We start from the raw sequence: 23224 nt of genomic DNA, 5'->3' as shown, positions 1-23224 counted from the left end.
TTAACAATTTAAAATTAAATTGATCAAAATGATTTTACTCAAATCTAAACTAAAATAAATCCTTTATTTAACAGCTATTTTTATTAAATATTTTTTATTTAATCAATTAACTTGTCTTGTCAAATTTTATAATAGCAATAAAACTTATCAAAATTTATCTTTTAGTTATCTTTTCAACTTTTAATTCGTTTATGTCCTTCAACTTTTTTAAATACATCAACAAACATTTGATAAAACAATAATTTTGTTAGTGCTGAAAATTATTTATTCAATCCCCGTTAGGTGTGTACTCAAATATATATTTGGTTTATACCAAATAAAAAAATTTAATGAAAACAGAAAATGCAAAAAGTGGAGGAAAGAGAGTTTTTCTCTCTTTAAATTCTTTTAGTACATAAAATCAGAATTAATATTTAAAATTGTAATTTTAATTTTAATTTCGTAAGAATTTAAGTAGAATTAAAATTAGTTCAAAATTATAATTTTTATCGTATTCAAAAAATTAAAATATATAATTAAAATTTTAAATTGAAATTAAATTTTATAGTGTGATGTAAGATTTAAATTTTTAAAAATTAATTTAATTTTGTATTAAAATCTTATTTAATAACTTTTTTAAGAATAACGTGTTAATTAAAAACATAAAATTATTAAATAAATTGTTAAATATGATAATTTAATATTTATTTTTTAAAAATTATGACATAGTAAATTTATTTTTTATGTTTAATTTATTATTAAAAATTAATATTATGTTATAAATTATTTTTCTCATAAATTTGATGAAAGTATACGAATGCTCATAAATATAATTTAATTCTCAAAATTAAAAATATAAATTGAATATAAATACTTACAATAACTCATTCTAAGACCATAAACTAAAATAAGTAGAAATATTATAACATATTATTCTATGCTTACATAGTAAGTATTATCTAGTTTTCATCTTTTTTGTAAAATGTTGCAAGGCTTAAGAAAAAACTTGTTTAGTAAGACATAATTAATTATAATAATTTTCATTAGTCTTATGCTATAATTGCCTTAAAAATATACTTTTTATTGCTTTTTTGCATCTAGCACTAGTTTTATCTTTTTTATTTCTCTTGTACTCTCAAGAGTTTTTAAATTAATTTCTAATATTTCACTGCCATCTAATAATTCAAAAAAAATATTAAACAAATTATTATACAATTAATATAAAGAATATAGTTTGCGACAAGCGTAAAAGTTACAAATACAATATAGTTTGTAATAAGTACAGAATAACAATACAACACAATAACGTAAACATATTAAACATATAACAAATGTAATATAGGAAAAAGAAAAAAAAGGTATAAAATAAGAATAGAAAGAACAAAACAAATGGAGAATACAGAAAAATAATTTTTAATAATAATCAAGGTAAAACAAGGAAGAAGAGAATAGAAAAAAAAAAAAAAGAGAACATAGAAAAAAATAGTATTAATAAAAAATGTAAAAGTATAGTTAAAATAAGAAGATAACACAAAAAAACATTAAAAGAGGAAGTAAGATGCATAAGAGAAAGAGAAAATAAAGAAAAAGAGAAAAAAATTGAAGAAATAAGTATTTAAAAAAGAAAAAAATCACAAAAACGAGAAATACAAAAAAACTAAAAAAATGACCATAATATATTTATAAATTATATATTAGAAATTCAAATTTCTAACGTGCAATATATGAATTGAAGAGTTTTCCATATAATTCTATGAAATTGATATATAAAATTATAATTATAATTCTAAATCAACATACAAACACAATAATAATGCAGTTCGAAGGTACAATTCTATACACCAAATGTATACTTAGTTTACTGTATACGTACTCCTCCAACGTTTTAAATTTAATAATAAATTTAAAATAAAAAAATTTCTTTTTTTAAGTAACGGGCCTAAGCTCTAAAACACAATCTAAGAAAGAGCTCTGCTGGAAAAACGCGCAGAGGATGAGACCATCAACAGAGTAATTATAGCAAAAGGAGGAATACAAATTTTTTCAGAACTCTTTATTCCAACTAAATAGTAAGTAATTAAAATTTTGCAATTAAAAAAAAATCTGGTTATTTATCTACCGAACATTCAAAATATAATATTTTGCAGTTTCTGAAACTAGAAAGAACATTACTGAAAATAGTTTATGATTTTTTTTTCAAACACGTGCACATCGATACCATTCTAGTTCTGCACAATCTTAAAATAAATTTTATAATTTATAGCTGGAAACATTCAAAATATGTTCTACTTTTTCTTTGATCTTTTTTATATTATTGTATTCTGTTTTTTCCCCTGATCCAGTAGTATTTTGTCTCAGGTCTATAAAAATGGAAGGAAAAATCTATGTCTGTGTCTCAGCAAGAGAAAGGAATTGGCTGTGTCTCACTACCAACTCTGATTTCTTTTCCCTTTCTCATTCTGAACTTTTCCTTTATTTAAGAAAAAATAAATTATCATGGAACAAGTATGAATCACTATCTCCCCACCATCCCATGAATGGTTGACGAGTAACAGCCTACTTGTTTTCACGTCTACGTAACCAATTGGAGTATCAAAATAAAATTAAAAAAATCAACAGTTAATCAACAAGTCTTCACGCTTCACGTTTTACGAAACATGTTCATGCAGAGATTCACCAAAGGCAGTTTGTAATTTAGTCCACAGTTTTTATATATTCTCTTAAGTCATTTAATACAAACAGTTAACCACACTTACAGAGTTACAGCTTTAAATTAACACACACAGTAAATCATACTCGTAATTTTTAATTCATTTTTCTAAACATAGCTTAAGATATTTTAAAATTCTTATGAAATTGATTTTAAAAAATTTCTAAATGGAGCTTAACTCCTTATCCACTTTGCAGCATGTTTATATTACGAGGAAAAATGTTATTCATATACTCATTAGGTGTAAAAAAATGTATTGTAACAAGGAGAGAAAATTTTATGAAAAAAAAAAAAAAGAGTAAAAGAGAGATAAAAAAGAATTGTACAAGTATAGATTGCAAGAAAGCTGATAATTTGATTACCCACATGCACCAGATATACAAATCACAAATACCTAATCTACGTTGTTTTTTTCTTCACAAGGAGAAACTACGTCAAAATAATCACATGCATTCATGGATTGACGTAAAACATAAAGAAAATTCTTTGATATGATTGAAAGATTAAGTGCTATTGATTTTTTCTTCATCTGTTTGGGGTTGGTGCTGTGCTACAGACAATGATAATGCATCATGATCAAGGAGAGAACATTGCTTAGAAATGGATATGGAGCTATGTTTTTTACCGTGGTATGCTGAAATTCTCTTTCCCTTCCCTTCATAAATGACAGGATCATCCTCTTCATCAGGAACACATTTTTCTCCAAGAATAATTGTTTTCATCCAAACAGAGTCCTCTGCTTTCAACTTGCCTTTGATTTTGTCCTCCTTTTGATCCCTAGCTCTTGCCACAGAAAAACTCCTTGGCATCTTTATGCTTAAACTAAGAGGTGCCTTTCTTTCAGAAGTTACTCTCTTCAAATTCTCTGATATAAATGGTTCCTTTGGTTCTTGCATTGCGGGGGGAAGAGGTAGTTCCTTTACCTGAACCTCGTTGTTCTCATTTTCTGCTGTGTCCGTGTGAGGTGCATCCATTTCTTTCGCTATTTCTATTGTATCAGAGGATGGCGATGATGGTGATGATTTTCTTCGGAATCCAAAACTGCACAAGGTTGTGATTATAGCCATGCTCGCAGCCAACCCAACAGCGAGGAATGACAAATATATAATGGGGTGTGTCAATGAGAGATTATCAATAGGGTCTTTTCTTCCCATGACAAACATGTATGGTTTTTGTGGTCTCTCTCTTTCTCTCTCTGTTCACAAAAACAAAAATGATTTGTTTTTGTTCTTTGTGGAATGTTGGATTAATCTATGAGGACTAAAAGGTTGCTTACAAAGTCCTAAGGGAAAATAGAATTTGAGAGATCAAATACCAGATTATTGCTTTCTTGGAAAATAGAATGGTGAAGCACACCGAAACTGATTGCTTGAATTCAGGAGTTGATGGGGAGAAGGAAAAAGAGACGAGAAAGCCAAGCAATAGGGGTTTTCTGTTCTTCCCATTTTTGGCAAAGATGCCAGCATTATTACCCTTGGAAAAAGCTAAAAATATGAGTATGCTCCATGGATGAAATGTCACTTTTTTAACATCATAATCATATTTAGTGCTTGATTGATAAAAATTCTAACAGAGTTTTGATAGAATTGACAATGTTTCATTCCCATGTAACTTGTGTTGGAATTCCCGTAAACTCTGTTGCATAACGTATACAAATAGGCATATAATAGTTTAAAAATAATTTTACATAATTTTAAACTAAACTAACAAAAGCTACTAAAAGAGGTTTAAGAAAAAAACGAGATAATTAATTTAAAATTTGAGACTTTTTCACTTATATGTCATATTGTTTTGTTGGACGTGTTTTTTGGCAGAATATTCTTTTCTATATTCTCATTCTTTTAATATAAAGCGTTGTAAAAAAAAGAGGCTACAAAGAATTTGTGTCAAGTTAGGATTCATTTTAGTTGCAAAGAAGGATTGATTATTCTTCTTCATCCTTTTGTACCAGCAGGCAATAACCTCTCCCATATTTCCTTCTCCATCTAAATAACCGGTTTCCTTTTATGCCTTCATTTTCTTTCCTTTCTTACCTTACCATTTTTTTTTCTCTCCAATGGCATTTCGATTAATTTGAAGAAAATTTGCAGTTCTGGTTCATCTGAATCCAAGTTCAGAGTTTGAAACGTGTATATAATTTTTCTCATTTTAAACTTACATGTTCTTAAAAGTTTCATTTAATATAATGTTATCATATCCACACAACATTTTTTCTTTATTACAATGTTTTATTGGTTGTGTCTAAGAAAAACTAGTTATACTTGTGTTTATATAAAAATTACTCTTTTATACCATATACCATTTTTTAAATATTAACTTGAATTTCCTCAATTTATACAATAATATAAGAAGTTAAAGGAATTTTGTATTAATGAAACAATATTAGAGTTAGATAGTGCTTAGAATTTTCACCCAAAATGAGTATGATGTGCTCGCATCTCATTGGTTACAAAAATCTTATATATATCAGAAGAGTGCCGGACAGAATTCATTCAAACCCTTTGTAATTAAGTTTTTGTCAAATAATTCATACTTCAAAACACTTTTCTAAATGAAAAGGATAGACAGTATCGTGATATATCGAAAACATTATGTAAGATAAAAAAGAGAAAAGAAATAAACTACCCAGTATATAATTTCATCAAATTCACTAAACACAAGCATAAATTGCTTCAAATGAGTTAATCACGACATAAAGAATAATAATATTTTAAGTGGGAGAAGTCTATAATTTAAGTATCACATTTAACTTTATAATTTATTTAACATCTACAATTGTTCAAAACTGTACTGCCAATGTGTTCATCATAACTTTACATTTCTTGGAAACCCACAAAGATTTGGCAGGAGCAAAAGTAGAGTTGGAAAATAGTGAATTTTAATTAAAAGAGTAGAAGTTGGAAAAGCTAGAAAAGGAGGTGTTCACTGAACTTGAAAGGCTATACATTAGAATCGGCCCAGAGGTACCCGTCGTCCATTTGGCTGGACAGTGGGACATGATGTTCAATTTTGGGTGTATCCTCTTCTTTCACCCTTTTTGTTGTGTTAGATATAGTGAGACACTCGTGCATTCTCATGACGTGGATATCTCTCTCTCTTTCTTACACTTAAGAATTACAGTTTGCTATAATTCAATAATATGTTTATAATGGTAGGGTCACATACACTTACCCAAACCAATTCAAAAGAATGGTCAATAAGTTAAATGTACAAACACACTTGTTTATTTACTTATAAATAATTTGGACGATCATAAATTTGGTCATGGGTGGGTTGTTTTAGGGTCCAAATTCTTTTCTAGATTGAGAATAAAATGATATGACCATTTTCTCACAAATTTGCTCAAATTTAGCATTATGATATGCATGTATATATGTTGAACAATTGAGAGCACAAGTTATTCCTAGGAGAAGCAATTCAATTCCACTAACCCTCGCGGATATTTAGTTAAAAGAACACATTATTGCATGTGGTCCATAAATAAGCAAATGAAAATATGAAGGCATCTTTTTGGAACAGCTAACAAACCTGAGAATGAAAGTTATTCGATGCCTCACAGCAAGTAGTGCGATCATGAATTCATCCTACACTTCTTTTTTCATTTTTTTCTTTTTCAAGTTATATTTCTATGCATTTGATTGGATAATTTTAATATAACTATTGATCAATTATAGACAAAGTTGTCAATGATGAAACTTTTGAACCCGCCCTACTAAAATTATTGAACACCACCAATTGACCACCTTACAAAAGAGTTTGTATCTCATTTTGTATCGCCTTGATAATCATTTGACCTTTTATCCCTATCATTTCTAAGTAAATTCGACTGCTTTCTTAATAACACTAGCAAAAGTTTAACCATAAAATCTAGCTTAGATAAATTAGTATACGTTTGGTTGCACTATTTTAATGCCGTATCATATTTTATAAACTACTTTATCCAGCATTGAAGTTAACATGTTTAAAAAATTATAAAGCAGAAGTAAATACATGAGTAGTTAATTTTAATTTCCTCTGTTCCCATTTTATAATAATGTATAATTAATCATTAAACATTATTAAAAATTATTTTTCTAGATTAATGTACATCATTAATATGTTGTTGAAGTATTTAAAATTTGACACTACATAATACTATTATAAATAAATACTGTTTTTTTACATTTTTTATATTCATACATTTTAATAGTTATTTTCAAAATTAAAGAAAAAACTAATAGATGCCTCATATTTATGAAAAAAAAAAAAAAACATATTTTTCATGTGCATGTACATGATGGTCATAGAACCCTAAAATTGGCTATTATGGCAATCTGAAATACTAAATGTAGGCGTATTAAAGTTTAGAAAAGCGACAAAAAGACGTAGGATTGGAAAAGAAATAAGAGCATGTGGGGTGGGTATGCTTTGCTCACCAAAAATGAGTGCCAGTCTCATCGATTTCTCTTTCTCATACATGCTCTATTTGTCCATTTAGGATCAACCCTGGTTAGAAAGTTTCTGGCTTTTGCTGATATCTCAAAAAGTAAAGCAATATATAATCTTCATACGCGTTAAGGCCTACCCTTTTTCTCTCTTCCATTCATTTTCTTTTTCTTTCTTTCTTTCTTCCAATGGTTTTGCTTTGAATTCAAAAACCGCAAAGAAAGCAACGATTTTGAATGGAGGAAGGGTACTCCAGAAGCAAGTTCAAGACGCTGTGTGTCTTCTGTGGCAGCAACTCTGGCAACAGGCAGGTTTTCAGTGACGCTGCGATTCAATTGGGCAATGAACTGGTTCGTTCTTTTGCATCACTCTTCACTCTCTTTTTCTGTTCCTCAATATTTTTTTTTTCTCTCAAAAACACTCGTCTTTCAAATACCATAATAAAAGGGTTCTTATATGTCTCAGAGCACATCCTCTGCGTTGCTTTGTTCACTTCTGATATATTCTGTTCTGCATACCTTGTGTTCAACGTATACTAACTGTTGTTTTCTATGCTGATACTTTATACTAAATTTGTTTCGTTTGTTAACGAGCACTCTTTGTTTAGAAGGCACCTTTTTTCAGATACATAGCTTTAACAACTTTGTATGAATGCATTTTGTGCCCTGCATATACACAATGAATAATTCATCATCGTGAATCAACTTCATCTTTATCGTTGTTTTTTTTATGGCTTGAATTACAGGTTAAGAGGAACATAGACTTGGTGTATGGTGGGGGAAGTGTTGGGCTAATGGGCTTAATATCCCAGAGAGTGTATGATGGAGGCTGCCATGTTCTAGGGTATATGAATAATAAAAGAAAAAACTTGCCTTTTTAGTGTTTATTATGGATGCTTCAGTCATTTACTATAAGCTGGTGTTGCTGATAATTGATCTCATGTCTCATCATTTGTTTGTTTCTTCTTTACATTTTGCCCCCCTCTCCACGTGCAGGATCATTCCAAAAGTTCTCATGCCTCTTGAGGTATTTATACTACAGTTCTTAACATTTTCCTTCCACTTGCAGTTAATTTTATCATTAGCACTTAATGGTCTTTGTTTTATATTAGTTTTACCTTGCACTATCTTCAGCCTGCCACCTCCAATGCATTGGCTTTAAACTTCTTATTTTGTAGCATGATGGTGTTCCTTTCTTTGACATGCAAATAATTTGTAGATGCTTCTGATGGAGAAAATATGATTAGTGTTTTGTTAGTAAGTTGTTGTTGGGCAATTTTGACAGATATCTGGTGAAACAGTAGGTGAAGTGAGAATTGTCTCAGATATGCACGAGCGTAAAGCTGCAATGGCTCAAGAAGCTGATGCATTTGTTGCTCTCCCTGGTAGTTACCTGAACACCTCTGAAATAATTTTTAAAAATAATTGATGATTATATGTCTTGTGAATGCCCCTAAAATTTTCCTTAATTATAGGGAATTTTGTTTGTATTATTGGTGTTTTGAATTGGTACATTGTTTATATAATATTGTTTCTCATTGTTTGTATGCTTCTTCCTTCCTTATAATTAGGAGGATATGGTACCATGGAAGAGCTGTTGGAGATGATAACTTGGGCCCAACTTGGAATTCATAAAAAACCGGTAAACTAGTATTTTACTACTTACTATAAAATCCCTAGTATAATAATCAAATGCTAACACAATGTTATCCTGCTCAGGTTGGTCTACTGAATGTGGACGGTTACTATAACTGTTTGCTTGCATTATTTGACAATGGTGTTAAAGAAGGCTTTATCAAGCCTGGTGCACGGAATATAGTCGTCTCTGCTTCTTCAGCCAAAGAACTTATGATGAAGATGGAGGTGTAATTTCAATTATCCATTTGTCCTTTACTATGTCAAAGGAAACATTAGAAACGTGTGCATGAAAAATTCCATTCAAATTTGTGAATTGATCTTTAAAAGATTATTTAATGGTAGGTTGAACATCTAGGGTCATGAGGAAAATCTATTGATCGTGTATGCTTGTTGGTTTATCACTATTATACATGCTAATATTGTACAGTCAAAATTGGTCAGTTTAAAGGTTGTCATCCGAAACCTAAATAAAGCATAGACATATGATTCTATGCATGACTTGTGAAAATAGATTTTGGGGGGGGGGAGGGGTCATACTTTTTCTTATGTTCTTTCCCCCTAGGCACTTTGTTGTGGGACAGTTGTCAATTAGGACTTTTCTCCCCTAAGCACTTTGTTGTGTAATTGTTGTCATTTAGGATTTTTCTGCTTATGTGGCAATGGTAAGCATCAAGGCTAATTGATATTAGACTTTTTAAACTCTCAAAATGATCATTCTTATTAATGACTTCAAATACCATTTTTTTCTTCTCTTTCTCTCTCTCTCTCTCTCTCTTTTGTCTCATTCCTTTTGGGAGATAAAGTGTTGAAATTAGTGTATTAAGCTCCAGCTGACTTCTTTTTGCAGTATTACACTCCTTCACATGAACATGTTGCCCCTCATGAGAGCTGGCAGATGAAGCAATTAGGTAATTATCCAGGACGAGAGAATGCAGAGTGAGACTGTTATTGATGGGAGGTTTTTCTCCAAAATTGATTTATGATGTGATTCTTCATCATTTGAGATGTATACAAAAACCTGCTTAGATGGGGCCATATGTTGTTTGTTACCGTGTACTACTTTGTCTTTATGACTGGAATTCTAATATCTATGCTTTGCTGCTTTCCATTATAATTTTTTTTTCTCCATTTAGTGGTCAATCAATTTCTCAAATAATTTTTCAATAGTATGAGATCAAGTAATTTTGACCATTCACATTGCAACCCAATTTTTTTCATAAATTATAAAATTTATCCATATATTATGTAATATGAATGGCAAAAACTACATAATTTTGGATCACTCGATAATTTTTCTTCCATGTAAAATAGTCATATCTAGTTGTTACTTGTTACAACTCATTAAAGGCAAATGAGTACTTGGAAATGGAAAGAGATGATAAGCATTTCCTGAGCAGAATCTCAGTTGTGCATAATATGGTTGGCTCCACTTTGTAGTGGCTTAATTAGACAAGATAGACTAATCAAGGACAACCAAGACTTTTGCCGAACCTCAAGACTTTATGCAGCACACCGTGACTCCTTATGGTTACCATAGAAGAAAGTAGGACGCTTATTATCTTTCATATTCAGAAGTAGCTTCTTTAAAAAATAAAAAAAAAATCATTATTAAATTTTACTGATTGATTATTTATTTTTTAAAAGAAGTTAATAAAAACTAAGCATGAGGAATCATTACACGTAAACGTGCGAATGAATAATTTCTTTAATTTAATCACGAAGCATGTTTTAATTTTTAATATAAATACTATACCTTTTTAATTATATCTTCCGTAAAAGCTAGTGATCATTTACAACTTTATAACTAATTTTGCAATTTTTTACTTCATTCTTATTTGAACATTTGTGGTTATTGACATATTTTTTCGTCTTAGTTGTTATTTGAACATCTGAATATTAATATCATATATGACGTTGTGTGTGTATATATATAGCTATTTTCTATTTTATCCACACCTCAAAAGGGATTCTCTAAATATAAGGGAAATATCAAAAGATATCCCACTTTAGATATACAAGAATTATCATTATTATTATTATTATTATTATTTATAATTAAGAGAAGGCAAAGAAACCCGTTGAAGAAGAACCACAATACTTGTAGTGGGGCATGCAGGGAGGTGAAAAGTAAAATTATATATAATAAAATAAAATGATGTAAAGTACATGATATTGACAGTCAAGTTTGCAATTAGCCACAAAATAGTATGGATTGGATAAGGATTGAATGCTATTCCCAAGCCTTAGAGAAAAGTAATGAGGATTGAAAAACTGAAGTCATAATAGAGACCAAACAATCAACAATTAAAACGAAAAAAACTAAAAAGATATTATATGTATTTATGTAATTCATCACAATTAAATCTAGTTCAAGCAAGTTAAAAAATCACAAAACATAGTGTGGATTATGAACAAATTGCTTTTGCGACAAAATTGTTGAGATTCAGGTTATTGAAACAACATTTTCTTTGCTAGTTAGATCGTAAAAAGGTAAAAATGATGATGAGTCACGATAGAGTCTATAAATAAAATTATAACTAAAGCAATTAATAGTATGACGAAAAAAAAAAAGCAATTTATAGTTGTTGGACCATTAAAGTTGTTATAAAAATGCTACAAATAAGGTAATTATAAATGAATGGTGTGGATTTAGTGCATAATAAAAGGAATCGAAATTTGGATGATGAGAAGACAGTTAAAAACCTTAGGTAATACAAGCAAATTTTATGACAAAAAAAAATGCTGATAGGGTAGTTGAGCAGGTATCAATGTTATAGTCCTAATGTGTACCTCTTGTTTATGTTTATTCTTTTTGAGCAACGATATTTCGAACCCTTCCAGCGTTAATGGCACAAACATACTCATTTAGAGACCCAGTCCCAGAAAAATTCTTCTATTCTTGTTTACATAACTAACTTATTCGAAGTGAAAGGCAAAGCAATTTGATGGAGCAGACTCTAATGTTGGAGTATGAAAAAAACAGTTTTGGAACTGAAGATGCCCAAAGTACCATCCTCCCCTTGGTAAAATAATTGGGTTATGGCATAAGGTGGTCACCGGGAAAATCCCTATCTGTTATGGTGAACTTATCCGAAATAACTATAGAAATTGACTCTTCTATGTTGAAACATTTGAGAGATACTAGTCTGATTGATACATGCATAGTTTATGGTACATGAGTGGCCATGTTTGTGTGTGCCAAATGCATTAGACATGGATTCTCAAGGAACTATTCACCAGGACTTGCATTCTATGGTTCTTTCCCTTTGATCGGTCATTTTACTTGGCTCTTCCACTGTCTTCTTGTGTCGGCTAAGTCCCCCTTACGATTGGTCATGAGTCTAATGATGCATCAAGGATGATGAGTAGTGTGAGTGTGAGTTTGTTTTGCAATATAGATTTTCACTACACAGTACATGCCGCGTCTTAGTCCTTGTCATGGTGGACCAAATGATTTGGTTAAATCACAAGATCAAAGCCCAGTGGAGAGTGCTATTACTTCCTTAGAGGGGTCCCTCCTCCCTTCGTTCTTTCGTGACATAATTTGTTTGATGTCCTCAAAAAGCCATTAACTGTTTAATTGACCCACTTGCAGAGGTATTCATCTGCTCTTCTTTGGGTCCCTATCCTACTCCCATCACTCATTCTTCATACTCAACATAACCATGTCACCATTCTCGCAACTTTTCATAACTTGAAGATAGCACTGCCTTTTGCATTGAACAATGAAAGAAAAATTCTAAAATGCTCGGAACAAGAAATTCCTTTGTTGATATATAAAGTATATTATGTGTGCCACTTGGTTTATAGTATTGAGCATATGATTAAAATGTGAAACAATAACCACGTATCTGATATAGAAAGCACAATACTTGTTTGCTACAGTTTTACTCTGTACGCTTTTATACCATGGTCATATACAATATTGAGAATTATTGGAAGCATATGAATAGTTTATACAAGTTAATGAATTTTCACGTAAAATAGGTGAGCCAGAAGGAATGATCCATAAAAATTCATGCCCTCTGATAAAGCAGCAACTTTACACAAACAACCTAGCCTTAAGAGGGGGTATTTTTTTAAGTACGGGTGAAACCTGAGAATGGATGAAGGATCATTTTCCAGCTCATGTAAAATCAAGCTTTTTCTTTGGAAGATGATGATAGTAAATGATTCAAGGTTGCTGCTTGAATGACAGCAGTTGGGCTTGGTTCTCTGATACGGGAAGTCCCAGATCTTCTAGGGCCATAATTCTTATCCACACTACTTCTTTTAGAGCGCTGTGAAGAAAATGGAAGGAATCTCGCTAGCCTTTTTGAACCAACAAGTAAAATGACGCCCACAATAATTAGTAGCCTGCAGCAGATGGAGTGAAGTGTAGAACTCTTTTCATTTTCTGCATTGCTTTATGTCGGAAATGTTGAAAAGAAAGAAATGTAAACGCACAAAGAAATAATAGCAAGACATCTTATATTACCAGCCAAGTAGAAGTAAAAGGCGAGCTGTTGGGGCCGAAGGGAGTCGCTCGCCTAAAGCAAGCATTCCAGCAAGTACACCAGTCAAAATTGATGCCACAGCTGCACATGTAGAAACTACAATAGCCCTCCCATGCTTCAAACCGCGTGTCTGTATATTGAAGTAAATAGAAAAGAGGTTACTATATCTGAAATTGGCAGTGCAGAACTTAGACAACTTCCAGCCAGTTTGACTGAAATCCTGCCTTCCCCACCACCCATGCTTTGAAATGTCCCTCAGGCTCAAAGGGTGTAATAGTTCACAGAAAAGTAAATGGTATGAAAGAGGTCTTCAGAATACCTGGTAGTAAAAGCCTGTACCACTTGAACACACACTCATGAATAAGCAAATAGGAACCAACATCTTGTGGAAGCCTTGCTCCAGGAATAGAAATCCCATCTTTGATATTACAGATGCCATCCTGCATTTACGTATTCATAAATAGGACGTATGGTCAAGTTCTGTTCTCCCCCACCCCCAATGTGCACGTGTGTGTAAATAATATGTTATTATCTGCAAATTTTGTTCATACTCAGCCAACAGAAAGGAATGATCACATTTATGCATATAATAAGCTATTAATATAAAGTTAGAAACTGACATATCTAATAAATTAGGTTTAGACTTAACGAATAAAATATTGCAAGCAACTAATGTAAAATAGTCATTTTTTTAGATGCAGATAATCAACAAAAAAATTCAAGCTTGTTGTGGTTGGAAAGGAATGATCACATTTAGCATCTGTTTATCTTTACGTATGCTATGGAATAAAGTTGTGTTTATGATCTCTCGGTGCCTGCGGTACTCCTCCAATAATTGTTTCGAAAGAGTAATTTATTTTTTCTTTTCTACATAACACGTTATTCTATTAGGCTACTAGCTGTATTATTCTCTCCAAATCCTCTTTTATTATAAAACAAAAGAGAAAGCAACATGCACAGATATCATCAAAATAAAACACACAATTGTTGTAATCTTCATCCTGATATTAAGCAGTTGAGGTAAATGAAAGAAGTGAAATGTGTCCACAAGAGCACAATACATAAATATAGTAGGGACGTAATAGTACCCAAACAAAATTCCAGATTCCAAGCCATAAATGATTTCCTCGACAACATCATATTCCATCTGCATCACTTAAAAATGTGAAACAATCGAAGAAGAATATCTTGAAATTACCATGAAGGACATCCATAATGAAAATAGAAAGGTAAGAATGAAGGCACCCTATCATGATTAAAACATGAATTACCATCTCTTGTTCTCTTCTTTGACGTTTGTATATACGAAGCCATCCATTAAGAACTATCTGCACCAGTGTTTCTAACAATTAGAACAATTTTCCAGAAGATAGTAATGTTACTTTGTAGCACCAATGACCCTATAATCTTTAAAGAAAAATAAACCCAATAAAAAAATACTAATACTATTAATAAAATAATGTATCAAAACCACTGGTCTTGTAATCATGCATAACACATTTAATGCATTCCAAGAGACCAGTGTAATGTCACTTCCTACTGACTTCAGAGAAAGCAGTGATTAATGGATCAATGCATAAGCCAGGGTACCTACAAACAAGATGAAAACAACAAATGCCATCCATGGTATGTGAAAAATAGATAACGCAGCAGCCTCTTGCTCCTCACCTCCAGCACCAACTCCTAAACATAGATGACCATACAATAGTTAACAAATTGGACACGTGAAGGTATATCATAAATCGATAGAATGACATATATGATGAATTGAATCCAGTAACTGACTGCAAAATTTATTTTAATAGCAGCCAGATAATATAAAATAAGGAAAATTCCATGAAATCTCAATCCATTGCTCAGCTACACAACACAAGTACATACTGTAGCATACAAAAAAATAAAATGGTCCCACCATCACATTTACAGTTACTGTATTTACACTCAAATTCTGACCTACAACTAAACCAAGAAACTTTTGTTACTCTCAAGTCTAATCATAATCAATAAAAGGTTTTTCTATCACTTGACAACATGGGTACAAACACGAAAAACAGAGGGACAGTCCAATGGAAATAGAATCCAGAAATTTTACATTTGTTTCAAGTTTCAACAGCCATGGTCCTTGCAGTGTTAAAGGAAGTAAAAGCAGCTAACACTTCACATTGGCAATCTAAAACTTACATTACCTATTGTGCCAAAACCTGCCAAGGTAATGCCTACCCAATCAATGGCATTCATGACTTCCTTGAGATAAAAATGAGAAAAGATTGAAAGAATTGCCAGTCCGCAGCCAGAAACTGGTTGGATGACAGAAACCTAAATGAGAAAAACAACCAAATTACCAATGTAAAAGTTATAAGCAAAATACTACAGAAGCATGAACATGATAAAGAAAAATCTCTTCAAATTCAAACTCTTGTTTTCCTCTAAATTATTTTTCTCTTAAAGGTATGGCCAGAGCACTTACAGGAGCCAGAGCTAATGCCCTTAACATCAATAGTGCCCCAAATATATCCATTAGAAAACCTATTACCCAGCTTTTGTTGAAAGCATAGGCCCTTATGACCTGAAAACACAATCGTCAAAAGAAGGTTCCAAAGAGCAAAGTTAATCCTTAATCGAACAGTGATTCCTGGGCGCACATACTTCAATGAAAAATGGGATCTTTATCCAATTTTCCTTCACCCAAATTCCCACGCTCATACATGTGCGCGTGCATGTACCCAACCGCACAAATTGTAAGTTTCGGGTCAAAGTGAATTGATAGCAAAGAAAAGCACATGCTTATGTTTGAAATCATGTAGTTATCTTAAAAGGTGAGATTTTGAATGGAAACCAAAACAAGGGCATAAGAAAAAGGAAAATAGAGTTAAAAGGAGAAACATGCCTTGAACTTGAAAGAGAGAGGGGGGAGAATGAGCGTGCCCTTCTTCTGAAGGATTTTGCCGATGTTATTGCCGGCGGTGGCAACTACCGTCAAAACAATTGATTCCCACATTCTCTCCGACTCCGACCCTTTCTTCCTCCCTCTGCTCTGCGCGCCTTTAGGATTTGCTAATTGTCATAAACTAGATATTAATTGTTTATTTAATATCGTTATTGAAACGATTGTATTTGAAACTATTCATTGTACGCAAAGTAATAATTAAGAAAAATAAATTTAAAAAGTTTGATGGTTAATGTTATTATTATATCATTATCATAAAAAAATAATTTATTGTATAATAAATGTATAATTATTAAAATTATGATAAAGATCTAATACTAACATTAAATAGTACACATGTTTTTTTAATTGTTATCTTGTAAGGATAATGATAAAAAAATCATTATAATATTGTTATATTTATATATTATGTACGTAGTTTTCATTAAATAATTATTAAATTTTACAGGAAGAGTACAATATATTTTTTATAAATAATTTTGACGTTTAATTCTTCAATTAGTTTGATTATTAGTTAATATTTGATGATAAGTTTTGTTTTTAAAAAAGGGGTGGTTGAGAAGTTTTATGCTAATTTATAATATACTTTTTATTTTTAAAAAATCGTGAATCATATTATACTATTTTGAATTAAAACAATAGAAGTTATGGTTTTTTAATATTAAATATATATTTTACGTTAAAAAATATATCTGATAATCATAAAAGTAATGTTTATGACGAGCAGTTTTAATGAGTTGGATACAGTTTGATATTGGACGGTGACTTAGTTAGATCACAACAAAGAATCTTTGGAAAGCAGAGGCTTGTGAAGAGGGATGACACTAAACACGTTAAAAAAAAAGACAAAAAACCTAATGAAAAGTTTAATTTCCATTTATTTAACTTGTCTCTTTCTTCTTTCTTAAGCCGAAAAAAGACAAATTATAACCTTTAATTAAGATTGGGTGTCACTCTATTCGGTTTATCAACATTTTTTGTTGAGTAGTTTCATTGTAAAATTTATCATTAAATTTAAAAATTCTGTGACATATACTTAAAAAATTATAAAAGTACGGATTATTTAATCATATTATTAAATTTTATTATAAATAATTAAAATAATACATAATTAAAACTGATAACTTTTGAACTAATTAATTTTATGAAACACAGACACATAATAAATTAAAAATAATTAAACTAAATCTTAAATTTTTAATTAAAAGCATAACTCTTTCAAACAAAGTAAATTATATTAAACCCTATGCCACGCAAGCATGCATTGAGTTTGGCATTTGCAATGGACCAAGCTTTGACAACAAAAAGCTAAGGCTTTACAATTAACAGACGACCCTTGCATTCAATAATTTTCAATTTTGTTACCCAATGAGACATTAATAAAAAGAAAAATAAAGTTTCAATCATAATTGTAAAAGATAAGTTACTATAAGCTCATACAAAATACTCAGTTTCAATGGAATGATTTTTAGTAAAGTTTAAAGGCAAAATAAAATTTTTGTTAAGGTGTAATCGATGCTGACAATTTTAATTATTAAATTGCAGTGTTACTCCACGAACACAGAAAGGGTAACTGGACACGACATCGTAACTTGAGGATCAAGCTGCAATAAAGCCGGAACGACAGGGGTAGAATCGAGAAAGAAATTGGAAACAAATAATCGAAATGAATTGAAAAGGGAAAATCATTCCAATACTCTTTCACTTACTGTCACTCTCCGGCGCCTTCTCTGTCACGTCGTCGTCTCACAGCCACCGCCCTAAACCTTCGAGTTTCGGAAACCCTAATCTTGCAATCGCCACTCTCAAATCCACTCCTTTTCATAATCTGACAATTCGAAATTATACTCTCTCCCTCGAAGGTTTGAATTCGCTATTTAGCTTCTATCTTAACCTTGTTTCGATATAGATTGCTATCTCTGTTTTGCACTGATAGATTTATATTTTATACTATAGTGAATGAGCTCCGTTCGTAAAATTTTAGTTTTTTTCACTTCGGAACTCACATCAACCCTCTGATAAGTAACTGAAGCTAATATAACTATTTGGGTTGTTTCAGTTTTGTCTTGTGCATAAAAGAAACTCAATGACTATGGCGAATTTTTCTCATTGATTATCTGCTTCATTGTTTTGCTTGTTACTATTTGTTTAGTACACTGCAACATATTATTCATTTTTTTATTAGTTAAACTATAGTTGGCAAATGGAAATATATGTAATATCTACATCTCAAGTTTGATCTGTATGGTGTGAAATGAATTGATATGTGTTTTTCCTTTACAGTTTGCTATCATCATGGCTGGGTTGGCACCGGAAGGATCGCAATTTGATACTCGTAACTATGATGCTAAGATGGATGAGCTGTAGGTTTCCCCTTTCCTTAGCTGGATAGATGTTATGTCACTGAGATATGCTCTTTGTTTCTTATTATTATTGTTACCATCTTATTATTTTATACATAATGCCTACCTGCGATGCACCCATGCCTTGAGTTATATGCTCATTCTTGGTTTGATGCCCTGATGGAAACAGACTTGGAACTGATGGGCAAGAGTTTTTCACTTCTTATGATGAAGTTTTCGAAAGCTTTGATGCCATGGGATTGCAGGAGAACCTTCTGAGGGGTATTTATGCATACGGTATGTACATCAATGTATGAATATACAAAAATTTTAAAATTCTCTTTGACAACTTTAGTTTCTGCTGTTTATATTAGCATCAAATCTAAGATTATTTTACTGTCAAGTTATATGCATATGAGAACCTTGAATACTTGCTGCACTTTCTGCTTTGAATTTTATTATTATTATTACTATTTTTCATTGATAACTGAGCATTTGTGAGGATGTTGTATTACTTGTGAGTAGGTTTTGAGAAGCCCTCTGCAATTCAGCAAAGGGGGATTGTTCCTTTCTGCAAGGGACTTGATGTAATTCAGCAAGCACAATCTGGAACTGGAAAGACTGCTACGTTTTGCTCTGGAATTTTGCAGCAGCTTGATTACAGCTTAGTTCAGTGCCAGGCACTGGTTCTTGCTCCAACTCGTGAACTTGCACAACAAATTGAGAAGGTAATGCGAGCACTTGGTGACTATCTTGGTGTCAAGGTTCATGCCTGTGTTGGCGGTACCATTGTTCGTGAAGATCTACGCATTCTCTCAAGTGGGGTTCATGTTGTCGTTGGAACTCCTGGTCGTGTATTTGACATGCTGCGTAGGCAATCTTTGCGCCCTGATAACATTAGGATGTTTGTATTGGATGAGGCAGATGAGATGCTCTCTCGAGGTTTCAAAGATCAGGTCCTCTCATTTTCCCATTTTGCTCTCTGTAATTTGTTTCTTTATGTTTTCGATTTGTTGTTGCAGAATAAGATTTTGGCTTAAAAGTATTATTGAGTGTTCTATTTGAATTTTCACCACGTTTATAGATAATGAGCTATAGTGGCTGCCAATAACCTTGTTAATTGTTGTTACTTGTCAAACAGTACAGTTTGGTATACTAGATAACAATATATTGCCTTTTAAAAATGTAAATGCATGTTTGAATGGATTTTGACGCTGAAAGAATTGGAGTAACAGCAATCCCTTATTCAGTCTCTTTGTTTTCCTTTTCTTTTATCTCTATGAAATTTGGAAAAATTGCATATGGAGCTATTTTTGAGACAAGAAGTTTAACGAATTCTCCTTCACTAAGGGCTAGTTTCTTATTTTCTTATGGGGAGGAAGATTTAAATACTTACTGTTTGCCATTTTGAAAATGAGATGTTTTGGTTTGTTGTCTGGATGTTGGTAGCATGTGCATGTGTTATAAGAATACAAATACCTACAACTTTATCTGCCTTTTGGTTTGTAGAGTTTATCCTTCTGAATTTTGCGATTTCTGTTGTACTTCCTTCCAGATCTATGATATTTTTCAGCTCTTGCCACCTGAGATCCAGGTTGGGGTTTTCTCTGCCACAATGCCTCCTGAAGCTCTAGAGATCACAAGGAAGTTTATGAACAAACCAGTGAGGATTCTGGTAAAACGTGATGAGCTTACGTTGGAGGGGATCAAGCAATTTTTTGTCAATGTCGATAAGGAGGAATGGAAGCTTGAGACACTGTGTGATCTTTATGAAACTTTGGCAATCACCCAGAGTGTTATCTTTGTGAACACCAGGCGCAAGGTAGATTGGCTGACAGACAAAATGCGGAGTCGTGATCACACAGTTTCAGCCACCCATGGAGATATGGATCAAAACACAAGGGATATCATTATGCGAGAATTCCGTTCTGGATCCTCCCGTGTTCTTATTACTACGGATCTTTTGGCCCGGGGTATTGATGTCCAGCAAGTCTCACTTGTTATTAATTATGATCTGCCAACTCAGCCGGAGAACTATCTTCATCGAATTGGTCGTAGTGGTCGATTTGGGAGAAAGGGTGTTGCTATCAATTTTGTGACCAAAGATGATGAAAGGATGTTGTATGACATCCAAAAGTTTTATAATGTGGTGGTTGAGGAGCTGCCAGCCAATGTAGCTGATCTCATTTGATTTGGTTTCTGCTTCATTGGTAATGTTTTGTTTATCGAGGCCACAGTCAATCATTTTATTTTTCATGGCCCCTGCCTTTCTCCAGCAAGAGTTGAACTTTGCCCAAAATTAGTGGATTTCTTGAAATGGGCATTCTTCTCTAATTTTGGGTCCTATCAGAATGCATTGTTGCAATTTTGTGAACTAGTTTGTTTGTGTCTGTCTTGCTAAAGATTGTAGATTGCCGCATTCTCTATGTTTTGTTTTAAGTGTGTGAGGGTGGCTATGTAAATTTAAAACTTTTTTGACGTTGCGTTGGAAATGTACTGGACTTGCTCTCGTTGTCACCCCGTTGAACTGACCCGTGTACCTGTCATGATGTTTGCTCCTAATTTACATATGGAAGCTGTTCTAAGTCACAGTCTACTCAAATTCCATCTTTGTGACCAAGATATTGGCACAAGGTTCATCAAAGTGAATTTGTGCGTGAACATGCAAAGATGTCTTTATCTTTTATTTAATTTTAAATATATTGTTATTTTCATCCATTAAATTTATAAATAAATACCCATTTGCTTGTTTACTTTAAAAATAATGGATTAAATATGTTTTTGTCCTTCAAAGAAATACTGAATTTTTATTTTCATCTCTTTAAATTTTTATTTATTTTTTACTTTAATCTTTGCATTTTAGAAAATTTATTGATTTTGATCCTTTTCACCATCACGATCTCACAGAAAAGTGACATACAAAATAAAATTTGACCTATAGTAATATCTAAGCTACGTAGCCATTTCACATTAATAAGAAACTAAAATTAATAATTTTTAAAAATATAAAGATTAAAACTTTAAAGCAGTTATGGATACTAAAAGTAAAATTTAATGAATTTTCAGAAAAAATTTAAACCAAAAATTTGTTTTACTTTTTCTTTAGACACGTTTGCATGCGTCAGGTTACATCTAGTTTTTCTGAGAGATTTCTTGTCACGGATTTGTGGTACTGTATCAATGGTTATCGTTTACTGGGTCAACTATCCGCTAAACCACTCATACTACGGGTAGTGACTTGTCGTACACGGTTTACAAGTTAGATACGTTGGCGAAGACTAAAGCCATGGCATGAGCAATTTAGAACATACAGAATGTTCTGATATATATTACCAAATAACACAATCATAATCACATTTATTTCTTCCTTATTTGGTGAATGCACTGTGCACATGCCCTGGCAGAGTGGTCCCCCATTTACAACAATTGGACTTCAATTTCTCATTTGATACTAACATAAAAGTTCAGTCCTCAGGAGTTGTTTGGAAAAATAATATTTGGAGAGAAAAAGAAGAGAGGATATAAATTTATATTTTAAATAAATATATTTAAAATTAATATTTTTTAAATAACATATATAAATTAATATATTAATATAAATTTAAAGTGTATGCGCATTTTATTTTGTAAAGTGAAATGAAATAATAAAATTAAAAATCACTATTGACATAACGAATTATATTTTATTTTATTTATACAGGGGTGGATATAATTATTCTGTATCAGTTATAATTTTTTAAAAATAGATAGAGGACCCAAAGAGTATTATTTTTTAAATGAAGCTTTTGGATTGGGGAAAAAATAACAAATACCAATCAATACCTGAATGCAAAAATTGTTTAAATAAAGTATGCATAAAATATTTAACACTAATACTTAAAAAAAATTAACATTTAATAAATAAAAATTTATTAAATAATATCTTTAATGTACTCGTCATATGTCCTAACATTTAAAATACTTTGTGAAGAGATACTTTGGAGGTTATTAAATTCAATAATTTATGATTGAAATATAGATCGAAAGCATGTTTGACAATTGACACTTAAAAATGATTATGTCGGCTTTGCTAAAATCTAAACCACACGTGCTTTACAGGCTCTATTGTAAATCAAACAAGTGTTGTAGTCAGTGTTTTATCGAAATTTAAGTAAATTAAGGTTAATTAGTATTAAGTTTGTTGGGTACGCAGTGAATATTGTTAATGAATCTAGCCAAAAAAAAAATAAAAATTTGTTAATGAATGTCCTAACAAGACTTATTAAAAAATATTAATATATTTTTTAAATATTCTAAATTACTTAACAAATGAGTAGTAAAGAATTATGATTTTTTAATGATATTTTTAATTTTTTTTCAAGATTGTTTACTTAACCAAAACGTTAATGGTACTATTGATATTCGTCTTTTTTAATTTAAGTGAAATAGTAAAAAATAAAATTAAAAAATTAAAATAATAAGATCGATATAAACGATTAATTCAGATAAATAAGTTTCAAATGTCAGTAACTTAAATAGGGAATGTTTAAAAATAAAAATAAAAATACTCAAGAATATAAATGAATAAATTTAGAGATAAAAAGAGAAATCTCAATTTAAAAAATTAAAAATTAAATATAAAAGAAAAGAGAAAAGTTAATACAATTGAAAAATTTACTGTTTTATTTTAAATAAACATATAAAATAAA

At 31.3% G+C, this 23224-nt stretch overlaps 3 protein-coding genes across 7 annotated transcripts; 2 read left to right on the top strand and 1 right to left on the bottom strand.

The window, feature by feature from the left end:
* The first annotated feature begins 7100 nt into the window (after positions 1-7100).
* LOC113865135 (cytokinin riboside 5'-monophosphate phosphoribohydrolase LOG8) lies at positions 7101-9857 on the top strand. Its single transcript, XM_027499514.1, has 7 exons — positions 7101-7464; positions 7860-7957; positions 8110-8140; positions 8399-8498; positions 8685-8755; positions 8833-8976; positions 9599-9857. The coding sequence occupies exons 1-7, from the start codon at positions 7351-7353 to the stop codon at positions 9689-9691; spliced, it is 651 nt and encodes a 216-aa protein (XP_027355315.1). The 5' UTR covers positions 7101-7350; the 3' UTR covers positions 9692-9857.
* A 2714-nt stretch (positions 9858-12571) lies between these two features.
* Positions 12572-16303, bottom strand: LOC113864621 (probable magnesium transporter NIPA9). 4 transcript variants are annotated; one of them, XM_027498547.1, is made up of 9 exons: positions 16135-16285; positions 15715-15813; positions 15429-15563; positions 14916-14930; positions 14519-14575; positions 14336-14394; positions 13567-13687; positions 13229-13377; positions 12572-13107 (listed from the first exon to the last, which is right to left on the bottom strand). In XM_027498547.1, exons 1-9 carry the CDS (start codon positions 16243-16245, stop codon positions 12888-12890), a joined length of 966 nt encoding a protein of 321 aa, XP_027354348.1. In that variant the 5' UTR covers positions 16246-16285; the 3' UTR covers positions 12572-12887. The 4 variants fall into 4 exon arrangements, with proteins under 4 accessions (XP_027354348.1, XP_027354347.1, XP_027354349.1 ...); XM_027498546.1 differs by having other exon boundaries at positions 14519-14571; positions 14838-14930; positions 15434-15563; XM_027498544.1 differs by having other exon boundaries at positions 12573-13107; positions 14842-14930; positions 15434-15563; positions 16135-16303.
* Positions 16304-17838: 1535 nt separating this feature from the next.
* Positions 17839-21219, top strand: LOC113866398 (eukaryotic initiation factor 4A-11). 2 transcript variants are annotated; one of them, XM_027501301.1, is made up of 5 exons: positions 17839-18056; positions 18478-18557; positions 18727-18833; positions 19062-19492; positions 20092-21219. In XM_027501301.1, exons 2-5 carry the CDS (start codon positions 18490-18492, stop codon positions 20725-20727), a joined length of 1242 nt encoding a protein of 413 aa, XP_027357102.1. In that variant the 5' UTR covers positions 17839-18056; positions 18478-18489; the 3' UTR covers positions 20728-21219. The 2 variants fall into 2 exon arrangements, with proteins under 2 accessions (XP_027357102.1, XP_027357103.1); XM_027501302.1 differs by having other exon boundaries at positions 17894-18056; positions 18771-18833; positions 20092-21122.
* Positions 21220-23224: the final 2005 nt, after the last annotated feature.

This window comes from Abrus precatorius, unplaced genomic scaffold, assembly GCF_003935025.1.
Source record: "Abrus precatorius isolate BTA unplaced genomic scaffold, Abrus_2018 Scaffold4, whole genome shotgun sequence".
Taxonomy (NCBI): domain Eukaryota; kingdom Viridiplantae; phylum Streptophyta; class Magnoliopsida; order Fabales; family Fabaceae; genus Abrus; species Abrus precatorius.
Note: the sequence above shows the minus strand (reverse complement) of the source record. Positions and strands in the feature narration are given on the sequence as shown.